Raw genomic sequence first — 14,899 nt, 5'->3', positions numbered from 1 at the left:
TATATTTTATATTCACTCGTCTGTTTTTCTGCCATCTCCAATCTGCTAGTATTGCCATCCAGCAATAATATTGTCATACAGCAATAATATTGTCATCCAGCAATATTTAAGATATTTTGCTATTCACTTCTAGAATTTCTATGTGCTTCTCTTTTATAGTTTCCATTTCTCTCTTGAAATTCTCTATTCACTAATTTAGACCATTTCAATTAAGTTTTTGAACATATTTTCATAACTACTTTGCATTCCTTTTCTGCTAATTACAACATCTGGGTCATCTTAAGATCTATTTCTGTTGACTACTTCTTTACAAATTGAGTATGGCTCACAATCATCTGCTTATTTACATGTTTAGTAAACTTTTGTACGTTATACATACAAAATTATACAGTATATAGTGGGAGTGTTTGCTATTTTTGTTTTTGTTTCTTTTGTTTTGTTTTAAAGAATAGAGTTCATTCTGTCAGGGAATTTATTACTGGTAATTCTTCATCTGGCAAAGGCTTGATTTTACCCCTTTTTTAGGGTTGTTCACGAGTAATGCTTTATCTGGGGCATCTTTCTTTCCCAAAAAATGTGAACTTTGTGGTGTCTCAGTGAAATTGTCAAAGTGTTATTGAGATTTCTCCACTTTAGTCTCTCCCCTCTCCCCGAAACGTATGACCTCTAGTATCTTTGTTTCATTCTCAGCCTCATATCAGGTACTCTCTGCTTGGCTTCAGAAAGTCTCACCTGGTGCATGGGAAGTCCAGCCCTTGGTCAAGGTCTTGTGAATAACCTCCCATGGACTTTTAGATCCTCCTCTTTATTGAGACAGGGTCTTGCTGTGTCGCCCAGGCTGTGGTGCAATGGCATGATCATGGTTCACTGCAGCCCCGACCTCCCCAGGCTGAGGTGATTCTTCTACTTCAGCCTCCTGAGTAGCTGGGACCACAGGTGCACACCACCACACTTGGCTAGTTTTTGATTTTTTTGTAGAGATGAGGTTTCACTATGTTGTCCAGGCTGGTCTGGAACACCTGGGCTCAAGCGATCCTCCGTCCTTGGCCTCCCAAAGTGCTGGGATGACAGGTATGAGCTACTGCACCCGGCCTTTGGTTCTCCCTTTTTTGTAGTTCTGTCTTCTCCAATATTTTGTCCTTTAACTTCCAGCTGCATCATCCGCTCTGATCTGCAATCTGTGTCTTTCTGACTGCATAACTGCTTTCTCTATGTTTCTCCTCTTTGTGCTGCAATCAGGAAATTGTCTCCAGGCTGATATTAAGGGCTCATCTGGGATGTTTTCCTTTACTTAGGGTTTGCGTTTCTGTGCTGTCTATTGTCCAACATCAGAAAATAGTCACTGCATATGTCCAGTTTTATGGTTATTACTGTGAAAGGGCACTCTGTCATTGTCAGGAACCCAAGTTCGGTAGAAATATACTTTTGAAAGTTATTACTGTAATCTCTGGTTCTCAAACTTTAGCATATAACAGATTCATGTAGAAAACTTGTTAACACACAGTGTTAGGCTCTACCTTTAGAGTTTCTGATTCAGTAGGATTGAGGTGGAGCCCAAGAATTTGCATTTTTAACAAGTGTCCAGGTGATGCTGATAGTCTGAGAATCACACTGTGAAAACCACTTGCTTAGAAAGATGACTTGAGAAAAAATATTGGGAGTTTGTTTGGAACTGAAAATATAGAATTTTGCTTTTTTGGTCTTATGTTCTGCATAATGGATTTATATTTCAGGTTGGCTTATTATAGCACTAGGCATCTTGCTCTTTTTATTCAAATATGATTTTCAAAAACTTAAATGGGCTTCTTTGCATTGGAAAGGATATAGCTTTTTTAAAAAGAAATAATTATTTTTATTTTAAGAAATAAGTATTTGATTTTTTGTTTCAGAGACTGGGATTTATTTAATTATTCTTATATGCGTGCATGGTATGTCTGTGTGTGTTTTATAGATAAGATGCATGATAAATTATCCTTGCAATAATTAGCTTGTTTGAGCCTATGCCAGTAGGATGGCTGGACCTGGGCCCTACCTCTTGTTCGAAAGTTTCTTGATAGCTTACCCTTGGTCTTTAAATAACTCTTATGGTAGCTAATAAAATCTATCTACCCCCTAGCATATTTTGTCTACTGTTTTTGCCTCCATTGTTACAATGGGCCCATCTCTCATTTGTGAGGTTTTAGGGATTGATTGTTTATACTCTAATCTGTGCATTTCCCATCAGTATAGCGCTTGTACTAATGTCAAGTTGGTGATGTTTAATGTTGATGATGCTGACATGGTTCTTGAAGTGGTTAATGGGACAGTTACTCAGGACAAAGAGTTTTCCCTCAACAGCATTCCAGTATTTGTCTTAGTTGAGAAAATGGATTGGGCTTACCTCTTCAAATTCTGATCAATCCCTGACAATCTTTTTCTTTACCAACCTCTTTAATTTCTTTGGAAATTTGGTACAGTCGCCTTTGTTGGCTGGATTAGAAGGCTGTAGAATGGCACATTTTAAATATTATTTCAACTGCAAGGTGTGATTAATAAAATTTCAATCTCAGCTTCAGATATCTGTATTCAAATATTTCGATACAGGAATAGTGAAATACTAATTACTAAATATTAATCATTTGAAACTCATTTTAACAGGTTCATTTTGATGGTTGGGACCATAAGTATGACTACTGGGTGGAGGCAGACAGCCCTGACATCCACCCGATCGGATGGTGTGATGTCACAGGGCATCCACTGGAAGTGCCGCAGCGTGAGTACTTTGCTCTTTGTCATTGCCCTTTAAATCCTTAGCCTGATTTCCAGCCATACTGTTGCTTATTCATGCCATTATAGACATCTGAGAGCTAAATATCACATAGGCAAATTAATCATCACTACAGCTACACTGAAAGCCAATTATTTACAATTAAGCCTCAAAGGGCATGTGTTATATTAATGAAAAGTGATAATCATTAAAAAATTATTTTGATAGTGTTTTCCAAAGGAATCTTTATTTTCTACATTTGAGTTTGGAAAACTGAGGTAGCATATCTAAATCCATCTAATTTTGGTCATCGGTTTTAACAAGTTCATCTTTTTTTTTAAACATCTGATCTTTATTTTATAGAACAGACTATACAAAGTCTTTTGGAAAATTAAAATATTTTAACTTCAACAATTTTCAGGGTTTTTTTTACTTATAAAAAAATTTAAAAGCCTCTACTTTACTCACATCTTTATCATTTCTGACTTTCTAGCTACTTAAAGTTAAGGAGGAAATTAACCACTCTAAATTTTAATGAGCCTCAACCCAAAATACCTTATTTTTTTGTCTGAAGGAGTCCTCTGATCTGATTAGGCTGACATGACTAATAACCAGTTCCAGACACAAGTGCAAGTGTTCTCCATTCTCATGTTTGTTTTGTTCCCTCACTGCTTCTCTTTCCCTCCTGTTGGTTTCTTAGGATTAAGCTAGAATGCTTTTCTATTAATGAGGATATCTTACACACAGCCAGCCTAATGATGCTTGAACCTTAGGCCTCAAAGGACTTCTTGTAAAAATGAGAAGAATCCCTGACTAAATAATTGGACAAAGAGTTCTACATTGTGCTAGATTCTTCAAAAACTACCAAATCAAAGAGATGAAGGCCCTTCTGGAGCCGACAATGTATTGGCACAGATAGGACCAGTACCCCAAGACTGTAGAATGAAGGGGACCATGGTCAGCACCATGTGGGGGACTCCAAGTAGGGAAGGGCGCCAGCATTTGTACTTTGTGGTTTCCTTCGGTCTTGCTTTTTATCCTCCCTGGTTTTACACCCCAGCATGTCACGGAGATGGTTCTCACTTTATGTGAACCCCCCAGTACCCCCCTGTACATCCATCCCTCAGCCAGTAACTCACTCATGTGTGAACGATCTCCTCTGGGGTAGGCATGGACCAGCATTGCAGGTACAGGGACAGCTCTCTTCACTCCACTCCAAGCATTGTCTGCTCCTTTGTCACTCTACCCAGCTGGATTTTCTACCTGAATGTCTCAGAAGCATCCCAGAGTCTATGCATCAAACCCAACCTCCATCCCAAGCCAAAAACTTGCTCTTTCTACTGTAGTTTCTGTTTGCTTCCAAAGTTGCCATTCCAGACTCTGCTCCCTCTTGGCCCCTTCCTCAATCCACACATATAAACAGTCACCAGGTGTCCTGCTGGTTCTCTTTCTTAATTCTCCAGAATCTATCTTTGACCCCCAATGCTTTGACCCCAATGCATCTTCTCAATGCTATTGCATTATTTTGAGGTGTCATCATAGTTACAGATGCTTCTCAGAATGTGGCCTGTAGTCTGCTAGTGAGTTGCACAGGTTCTCCTGATGAGCCTAGGATAAATCTAAAAATAGAGGTTCTAGAGCAGTATAAACTAGTGCTTAAAAATGAGAAAAGTGGAGTCAGAATGCTGAGCTTTGAATCGCAGTTTAAAGCTTGCTTAGTGTGTGCCTCTCTATACCTCAGTTTCCTCATCTATAAAATGAAGATAATATTAATATCTACCTCATGAATTTATAATTATTAAATGAAATAAATGAATGGATAGAATTCAAAAACTGCCTACTCCATAGTATGTGTTCAATTAATACTAACTTCTCCCAGGAAATAATGTGGCATTCTCTAGATTTTCATTCTTATGTAAGTTATTAAGTGGGAGTTACTAAGAGTTCCAGATTTGAAATTGAGCAAAAATTAATGTAATTAGGGTTTTACAAATACTTTAATTCAATTTTTCTTAAGAAGTTTGACTTCCATGTGTTGTTGGCAGTATTACAAGATGAGTATTTTGTGTATTCACAGGCAGGTAATTAGATTTGCTAGAATTTGGGGGAAAGATAACTTGTAATTGATTGTCTTTGGTTGGTTGTGATTTTCTGTTTTCGCTGTGTTTGACTTTCTTGTTATAAACTTGTTTGTTTAATCAAGATTAATGTAGCTTGTTATAGGTTGTTTGCTTAATCTTATGGTTTTAATTATTTATATCTGCACCATAATTATTTATGTTTTATTGATTTTGAAATGCCTATACTTTAAGACATGCTTGTGATCTGGTTCAATATGTGTCATCCCTGCCCCTATTGTGAAAGCAAAAATACACACACACACACACACACACATACACGCACACCCATAGACAAACACACCCCTACTCCAAAACCGATTCTGTTACTTATTTATTTATCATTGAATTCTTTTTCCCCTGGGAAGGAGAAACAAATGGTTGCTCTAGGCACTCTAACAAAACAGCATTTGAGGGCCTGTCATTGACTGTTGCAGTGGCGTTATGATTGTCTTTTCTCTCTTCTTTCCTGGGATAGTCTGTATAAAACCCCAAACTCACCTTGTTTTCCGTGTTATTAAAACTCTTCTTTGGCGTAGAGTATCCTATCAGCCTGAGACTCCTTTGCATGCATACAAAGCCCTTCATAGTCAATGCATTACTCACCTATCCTCCACCATTTTCCTCTCAAAATTCTTCATTTACATCACACATTTACTCAGAGCACCTTGAACACCAGCCTTCTAAGAATCTGAAGACAATATGTCACCTTCCTATAGCTTTCCTCCATATCTTTGCTTTTCTTACAGGAAAATCACACTGCTCAGTTGTTGTCAAATGCCTGTGTGGCGTGGAGGCTGCAGGGCACTTGCTCTACAGAGGAGTCACGTGTACCACCCTTTTACCCTGTATTTTATCTATGATATCTGTACAGACAATCACATCCAATCATCTTTTATTCTGAATGCCAGTTGAGTCAATGGGTTAATCTTATTTACTCATATAATTCAAACTAAACTTTTGTCACTCTAATGTCCAGTGTCTTTTAAAATCAGATCAAAATAGAGTTTTGTAAGTATATCTATACAACCACACGCAGTATTTTATCACATGATTAAAGTCAGCTGGCCAACATTAATTTCCAGATATTTTAGAGGTATTTTAACATACTTTAACTTTTGGATTTTTTTGAACTCTTTTATTTTATTTTTGTTGTATTTGTGTGACTCAACAATTGTGTTAGGTACTTATATATGACAACTTTATTGGTCAAATACTGCAAAGACTACTAAAAGTTGAGGGCTTGGGAAAATGATCTTAGAGATCATGGAATCTACTCTATATTTTATAGAGGTGGAGTCTCTCTTGAACTTTATTGTATTGATTTACTTCAGTGGATTTTTACAAAAGATATCATAGTAGGTTGTCTACCAGTGATATTATATGAAAAAAGAATGGCCAAAAGAAAATATGAGGTAGAGGATTTTTTAATCTATTATTCTCATCTGTTTTTCTTTATGAATATTTTCCCTTTTTTCAACAAATTAGTAGCTGTTATTGTAATGGAAACCTTGGAAACAGAGGAATAAAAATGCATACACACAGGTATATTCTCTCTTGGCTTTCATATATATATATAAGAATTATATGTATTTTTTCAGTGAGCTTCCAATTTGTGTCTGAAGGGGCTGTGGTTTACAAACGTATGTACCAGTAAAATCACACAACTGCGCATGGATGAGTAAAAACGAAATCTCGATTGCTACTGTTGTTTTACAGAGTGAGCAGAATGCAGTGGGGTGAGTCCAGGAAGGAACCTCGGGACACTGTTGAGCTGGGCTCACATGAGCACACTGGGCCTGGACTAGTTAGTGGCAGCCCCTCTAGAGGTGAAAATGGCACAAGTGTAGGCAACACTAGAACTTGTTGGTTCTCCATACACATTTTATTAGAACTTATTAAAATTTTAGATCTTTCTAAACAAGTGATAGTCCCTTTAGTTTGTTTCTATTTATCTAGTGCCATTTAGCTTCTGCAGAAATGCTTGTGCAGTAAATTTGAGCCAAGACCATAATATTCAAGCCCTAAGGCCCAGTGTAAGTTCTTGAAAAGTTAACTGGGAAAAGCCTCTTGAGAATGAAAAATGTTCCCATTCAACTGAGAAGAGTCCAACTTGTATGACCAGGTGATGACAGCTTCCTCTTAGCTGCTGTTCCTAACTACAGATGATCACCTGCAATTTGCCCTCGTACCCTGCTGCCAGATTAAACTCTCCTTTTCTCATCCATGAGGATGCAATTTGTCTGCTTTATTTGACATAGAGTCCCTCATAGTGGGCTTTTCCTACAGTTAGAATTGAAACTAAATACTGATGTCTTAGCACCGTTGACTTGTCAAGACCTTTCTATCATGCTTTGTGTTTCCGGAATGTCCTTAAACAATATGAAAATATCAGAACCTAAAAACCATGCCTGCTCTGATCGTCTAACTGGGTCACATTTTGGCAATCTTTTTAGTCACATCATTTAGAAACTGTAATCCCAGTCACACTTGATGTAAACTTTCTTTAAATGGAGTTTGTTTCTTTTACTGTATTGTTTATTATTCATACATAGATTACCTACTCCATTGGACAATGGGATGTCCAGCTTTTCCTGCTTTGGAAATTAACCAAGTTTGAGAAGCTAGATGATAGACTCTGGAGTTAGGAAGACTGGATGTACATTTCCATTCTGCTCTAACTCTGTGTCTTTTTTTTTTTTTGAGACAGATTTTTACTCTTGTCACCCAGGCTGGAATGTAGTGGAGCAATCTCAGCTCATTGCAGTCTCTGCCTCCCAAGTTCAAGAGATTCTCCTGCCTCATCCTCTTGGGTAACTGGGATTACAGACCCCACCACCATGCCTGGCTAATTTTTGTATTTTTAGTAGAGACTAAGTTTCACCATGTTGGCCAGGCTGGTCTTGAACTTCTGACTGCAAGTGATACACCCAACTTGGCCTCCCAAAGTGTTGGGATTACAGGGGTGAGCCACTGCCCCCGGCCAACTCTGTGCGTTTGGATGAGTTCTATGACCTCTGGAACTTGCAGGCCTGTGAGATTAAACACAGCTCTGGCTGCTTCCAAGCTGTCTGGCTCACAGGGACCCTAAGGACATGGTGGGGCTGGGGTGAGAAGCACAGGCACATCTGTGTCCCATGCTGCCGATGCTCTTCATTGATCCAGAAAATTAGGAGTTGACTTTGTTTCCTAAAACGTACACAACCAGCATGGTTTTTCCCTAGATACTTGTTATAATCGTACCATCCATAAAGGGGTTGCTGATTGCAGAGTGGATTGAATAACATTTAGGACAGTTCACAACATTCAGAATTATTGAGTCACACAGAAGATAGGCAGGCCCTCGAAGTGGAATTCAACTGAGGACTGTTTGCTGTTCTTAAAAAAAAAAAAAAAAAAAAAAAAAAAAAAAAGAAAAAACTGAATACATTTTAAATATATCACGAGTGAAATAAAATTATCCTTACTGAATTGTTATGGAACTTTTTTTTTTTTTTGAGACGGGGTCTTGTTCTGTTGCCCAGGCTGGAGTGCAGTGGCACAATCTCAGCTCACCACAAGCTCTGCCTCCCAGGATCATACCATTCTCCTGCCTCAGCCTCCCGAGTAGCTGGGACTACAGGCACCTGCCACCATGCCAGGCTGATTTTTTTTGTATTTTTAGTAGAGACGGGGTTTCACCATGTTAGCCAGGATGGTCTCGAGCTCCTGACCTTGTGATCCGCCCGCCTCGGCTTCCCAAAGTGCTGGGATTACAGGCTTGAGCCACCCCGCCCGGCCATAACTTTCTAGTCACCAAACCGAATGAACATAACCAGTCGTCACCTGAGCCTTCTACTAGAGTCCCCATTCTTTTACTTCTGATTTAGGCCACAGAACGGTCTTCGGGCCTCCTCCTACCTCTAGTCATGGTCTACACTAACACCTTCTCTTCTGCTGGGTGGGGTCTGTGCCCTTTGTGCCCAGTGCCAGTCCTTTCTAGTGTTAGAGCAGCACAGATGAAGTCCTCTGCATGCAAGTGTCACTTCCTCTCCAAAACTTTGTCTGGTGTTCTTGGGGAAATGAATTGCCCCTTCATCCTCATCATCCCACAGTGATTTATGCTCCCTTCTGTCATATCACAGTTACATCTTTCTTAACTCAGACCCTCTCAATGGCTTCTCCCTCTCTCACAGAATTTGTTGCAAAGTGCTTATCTTCATGTGAGGCCTTCCCCAGCCTGGTCTCTGTCTTCCTCACTCAGCGCCTGCCACGCTGGCCTCGTGCGGGGCCTGTAGCACGCCTGCCACACTTCCACTTCGCAGCTGCCGTTCCCTCGGCTTGGAGCGTGGTGCCACCGCATGTCTTCAGGGCTTTGTTCAAGTGTCACCTCCCAGAGATGCCGTCTCTGACCAGGCCACCCACAAACAGTAACCCTGCTAATCTCTAGCTCCCATCCACTTTTATTTTTCTTAATGGTAGTTCTCCCAGGCTGACCTGGTAGTGCATGCTCTTTGTTTCTGTTCTCATCCCCTGCACCCTGTTCCATGGTGGAGGGACCTTCTGCTGCTGTTGGCTCTCCATCTCACAGTCTGGAACACCTCTGAACACTGCTGACTTGCAACACGAAAGGTAGTCTCTGAGTACGGGAATGAACGCCGGCTTGTCTTTTAGACCAGGAGATCACCTAGGGTGGGGTCTTCATATTTTCACGGTTGCTCCTCACTCTGTGGAACCTCTGCAGCTCTTGCAGGTGCTAAGCTCATGTCGGGAAACACTTGGTGAAGGCTCCAGAATGGAATGTGCCAGTCCAACGGCAGGGCAGCCCCCCAGGACTGCACGCCTCGCCACGCTGTGGATGGGAATGGCTGTACTTACTTCACCCTCCCTGCCCCTTCAACCCTTGTTTTAAACACTCTTTCAGAAATCAGAGCTAAACAATGCAGAATAAAATATTTGATTACATAGAAATATTTTGTAGTTGTTTTAAAGTAGGAATAAAACAGCAAAATTAAAATGTGACAGGTCCCAGTGCTTCTAATAAGATAGATATAGCTTGAGACAAAATATTCATTTTTTAATTAAATGGAGATTTGGATGCACCACTTGGTAACTAATAGACTTTTCTCACCAGGGTACATATAAAGTGTTTGTTATGAAATGACAAAAACTGACGTGCCACGACAAGGGCTGGTGGGGTATGGAGCGGCCTGGTGGTGCTGGCCCTTCAGGGAGACCCATGTGGCATGCCCAGGAGCCTCTCGTGCAGGGACCATTGCATCAGATTAGGCTGGGCTCTTGTTTACGACGGGAACACCTTACATCTCCAACTTAAGAAGAGCAAAGCTGCTCGCTCAGCTTGGGTATACAAATAAATAGATGCAGGAGAGATGTTTCAATTCATTTTCTCTTATCCTAGTCACCAAAGATAAGGGTGTGGAATATAAAACTGGTGGAATCCTAGGAGCTTGTCTGATCCAAACCTCTCATCCAGAGGTGGGGCAACAAAATGATTCACACAGCTTGTGAGAGCCAGAGTCGGGTCTCTGGTCCTGGTCAGAATGTATTCTTACTTGCCTAAACCCTGCAATATGTACTTTTATAATCAGATGCGTCTCCCTCTGGTTATCCCCTCTCTGAACAGGAAAGTGGGTAACCCAGCCAGTGAGAGGTTCCTAACCTGGGGCCAGGCCTATGGAAGTGCTGAGGTTGGGCTTTCGGCAAGGACGGTGTCCTCTGTCTTGCAGCATCAGCAATGTTGCGTGAAGCATGAGGGGAAGAGGGCGGAAAAGCCCCAAAAGAGATAACATTACAGCATAGCCTCATACCTGGGCCACTTGCAGTGACTTCACATCATCATTTCTGATCATCAGCAGCTCACAGGGCACACTCATCCCAGGGAGAAGACGGAGCCTTACCTTTTCATAAGGACATCCCTGCTGGGCCTTGCTCAAGATCCTTCCTCCAAGGAGTGTGATCCTAGCTGTTTGCTCTAGTCCCCAAGTCACTCTTGATATGGCTTTTATATCTTGACACCATATTTCTGCTTACCTGCCAGCCCTTTTAGAGACCCTGTGCTTCCTTACTGAGGCATGTAAGAACTTCTGGGTCCCCTCCATGTACCACACAGGCTGTGCTGAAATAGAAGTATAGCCTTGGGCCCATTAACTTGGCCACTGACCTTCTACCATGTGGAAGTAGCCATGTGGGATCTCTTTCTAAAGATGTACAGCTGTCCTCTAGTATTTCCCCAGGCTTGTTTTGAGGCCATCTATTTATATATAGATGCCCACTCCAATGCCAGCATGAAGGAGAGGTAAATGAAAACAGGGGGGATGTGCAAGAAGAGAGGAGTGTGCACATACACACCTCTTGCCTCCTTGTCTTTCTTTAGCCTCTCATTCACTACGTTTATTCCTTTCTCTCAGTTGGTGAACACAAACTCTTTCCACCCCAAGGCCTTTGTGTATATATATGTATGCTGTCTTCTCTGTTCAGCATGGTCTATCTGCTCTTCTACTGGATGGCTCTTTCTCACCTTTTAGAATACATCTTGAATGATCCCTTCTTAGAAAGGCCTCCAGGGTCCATATTGTCTAAAGAACAGCAACCACTATTATTTTTCATTTGACCACTTCCTTTTCTCCACAGTGCAAAACACATATGTAATCATCTCAGTTGTCATTAGTTCTCATGAAAGTGTAAGCTTCATGAATGGAAGGACAGTGAATGTTGTATCTCTTAGTGTTTTCCATGGTCTGACTTCCAAAAAACATTTGTCTATATATTCATCTCTCTATATGTGTTGGTTAGTCACTTAATGCAAAGTCAACGTGCATCTCTAGAGACCACCTTGGACTCTTGCCTGCGACCTTAATGGAGTGAGTGAGTTCTTGAGTAGTAGCTATGGAATTGGTCTAGTCAAGCCTAGTAGGAGAGACACAGGCCAAGAATAACCCTCCCTAAATGACAAAGGAAACCTTCCAAAAAATGAGATTTCTTAGATAGCTTCCGTGTCTAAATAATTGTGTCATTGTTCTTTCTTTAGCTTCTGTTTGATTTGTATTTGGAAGTAATTATAATGCTTGATTCAAAGTAAATTAAATTATCCATCATTATGAAGTTAAAGTGTATATTAATAGAGTAATAATACAAGCTACAATATAATATATATAGCCTTTATAATTTATGTTAATGACCTTGAGAACATTGCTAATTTATTTAATGGTTAAACATAAACAAGCATAATAGCACATAACTTGATAAAAGGTATAGTTCATTTTTATCCAGTTTCATTTAATATACCGCATATGTATAAATACAACAGAAGGACTTGTAAATACACCATATGGCTGGTGCATTGTTTATCCTGATAACTGAGATAAAATTCTTAATCTACACTAAGCAATGAATGATTACTAATGCCATCTTTTATGAGCATTGAAACTCTGTGGAATTAGAAAAATTTTATTCAGAGATGGAAATTCACTTAGATTATAAAATAAAAGTTAATGCAATTTTTTGGCCAGATGTGAAGCAATTAATATGATGACGGATGGATGTCATTCTGAGGAAAAAATGTTGTTAGCCTAACCAGGTAATAGCACATTTTCAATTCATTCTGTTTTAAAGAGAATTTCACAAGGAATCTTTAGTACTTGCTCTTCCAAATTACAGCAAGCAAGTAATCAGCAGTTTTAAGAGTCCCTAAGTACTCATTGACTTAATAGACAATTATAGCATATTGTGTTTTTAAAAAGGTAGCTATTTTCAAAGTCCCTAATTACAGATCTACATGATAGACTTATCAAGGAAAAATAATACATTTCAAAATGTACTTACAGTCATAATGATATTGTCTGTTTTAAATGCTCCTTGTTGAAGTGCTTATCCTGTGTCTCTACCTTCTGGAGGTGTGAGGGCAGATTCCATTTACTTGGTTCTAAAACTTAGTCGTTGGATGCCTAGTGGCTAGCCCAGAACAATTCTTCAGATTATGTTCTCATTCTAGCTTGATGACTTTGTTCACAGTTGAGATGCAGTGTGGCACAGCAGTTTCTGTCATCACATGTACAGACCATCGTAGATTGTATTAAATAAAGCACAGCTCTGTGCAAATTTACAGACCTTTAAAACACGTACAGTAGCCCATCCCTTCTCAAATGGATGAAACAACTCAGTGGTTTGGCAGTAAGCCTTGCCAAATTCTCACCCTGTCCCAATTTATGACTCTCATCTGGCTATAGATTTATGCAAGTCAGCATATGGACGTTGAGTGAAGATCCTGAGTTCGCGCAGGGACCTTTCAGGCTTTTTCTCAGAGAGTTTTAACGCTTTCAGAAGACAATAATGCCTTCCATGGCAGGGGAAGGGAACTGGATGCAATTGTTATGTATCTATATCCCTGCCCTACATCACCCTACAATACCTGGTTAATGGAAACCTTGAGCAGTTGAGCAATCAACTGACGGCCTGAAAATATTTCATGAGGAAGGGTTTTATCATCTCAGTGTTGTTGTGGTAATTGAATAGAGATTTTTTTGGTATCTCTAATGTACTAACTACTGTACTAGGGTTTGCAGAGTCCTGTGGGACATAGTTCTACACTGGTGGCCATGATTATAAAGGCGCCAGGAGGAGAGATAGTCCTATGAACACTCATGGCATGGTAGTGCCATAGTGAAGAGATTCACAGAGAAGTCAGTGTCTGGCTGTTTTGGCTACTGCATGCACTTGTATTTAGTGTTAAGAGATTAAAATTCCTCCTCTTAAAGGTGCTTTTTCTTACATATAGCAATTCTTCTTTCAAAATTGGGGGTCAAGGAGAATGAGAAGTGGGCAAGGGCAGCTCTCTGTGTTGCTTTAAGGACAAGCTTAGTGATACTAGCATCTTGGAAAATCTTTCATTTTTTTTTGTCTTTCATGGTATTAGAAAGACTTAAAAATACGTCATAGTTTTATTTTACAAGTAGAGGTATCCTTAAATGACTCCTAGGAATGAACATAGAATCAAGTATTTTTTAATGTAAACATTATGTATTTGCATTCTGAAAGAGAGCTGTGTAAAGATTATGATTTTTTTTTTCATTTCACTCTGCATTCTAAGCAACCAAGAATCAAGAAGTTGCAAACATACACAAACCTAAAATTCAATGAGCACTAAATGACAGACTTAGAGAACTGAAAATTTTTCAGCATATTTAAGAACTAAGAGCCTTTGGCTTTTATGTTACTTTTCATTTATGCTTTGGTATTCATTTCAAATCAGAAAGTAAAAATTAGAATTTGTTTTCCTTAGCAAAACAGTAAGTTTCACTTCAGCACATAAGTTTACCGTAATTAGAAGGGATGGCAGAATACTTTATCCAAGTCTTTGGGATAACAGCTCTGTGCACCTGTCCATCCAGCCATGAGAACCATAGATCTTTTCTTCCATGGCCCACTCACAGGATGGCATATTTAGGAGCTTCTCATCCTATGTGTTGCAGATACAAAGTCAGACCTTCTTTAGGCAGCCAGTAGCCTTGCCCTACTATGTTTGAAGTGACCGTCTAGATTTCTGGCAGTTCAGTCTTCTGCTACATCTCACCCACTTTATAGCATTCTTTAGAATACTCCCAATTTTACTTGCATTTAGTGCTTCATAAAAATTTTCTGTATGTAGTGTTATTTCTATAAACACCAATGAGCTGAAAGTCATGTAGAGGAAGATGCAGCTGCTGATCACATAGCCCTTTTATTTCCTGCATTATCAACCCTCTTCTCCAAGACATTATTCTCTTTGACTAACCTGCATTCTCCTTGTTGCAATTTTACTTGACTCTTTTCTTGAACATTAAAAGCTTTTATTGTTCTAAGGAATTGTAAAACAGAGTAAAAGAAATATGGTTATGGAAGTTTTTATACTTTAATGAGCAGTTTATGTTTTTTAGATTGACAAGAACATTTTCTGTAATTTTCTTTGAAGTCATCGTTCTTCTTTTCATGTCAATGGACTTATTTTGTAATGGAAGTCATTAGAAAAGGAGAGGAATCTTTTGTGTAATCCCTCTAACCA

At 39.6% G+C, this 14,899-nt stretch overlaps 1 protein-coding gene across 11 annotated transcripts in view; it reads left to right on the top strand.

Moving 5' to 3' along the window:
• Nucleotides 1–14,899, top strand: part of L3MBTL4 (L3MBTL histone methyl-lysine binding protein 4) — a 449,236-nt gene that overhangs the window by 237,071 nt on the left and 197,266 nt on the right. For all 11 annotated transcript variants that reach the window (XM_050767472.1, XM_050767468.1, XM_050767469.1 and 8 more), the window contains one exon: nt 2,638–2,752. In XM_050767472.1, the coding sequence (XP_050623429.1) occupies nt 2,638–2,752 (115 nt within the window). The remainder of the gene's footprint in view (nt 1–2,637; nt 2,753–14,899) is intronic.

Source organism: Macaca thibetana, chromosome 18 (genome assembly GCF_024542745.1).
Source record: "Macaca thibetana thibetana isolate TM-01 chromosome 18, ASM2454274v1, whole genome shotgun sequence".
NCBI lineage: Eukaryota > Metazoa > Chordata > Mammalia > Primates > Cercopithecidae > Macaca > Macaca thibetana.
Note: the sequence above shows the minus strand (reverse complement) of the source record. Positions and strands in the feature narration are given on the sequence as shown.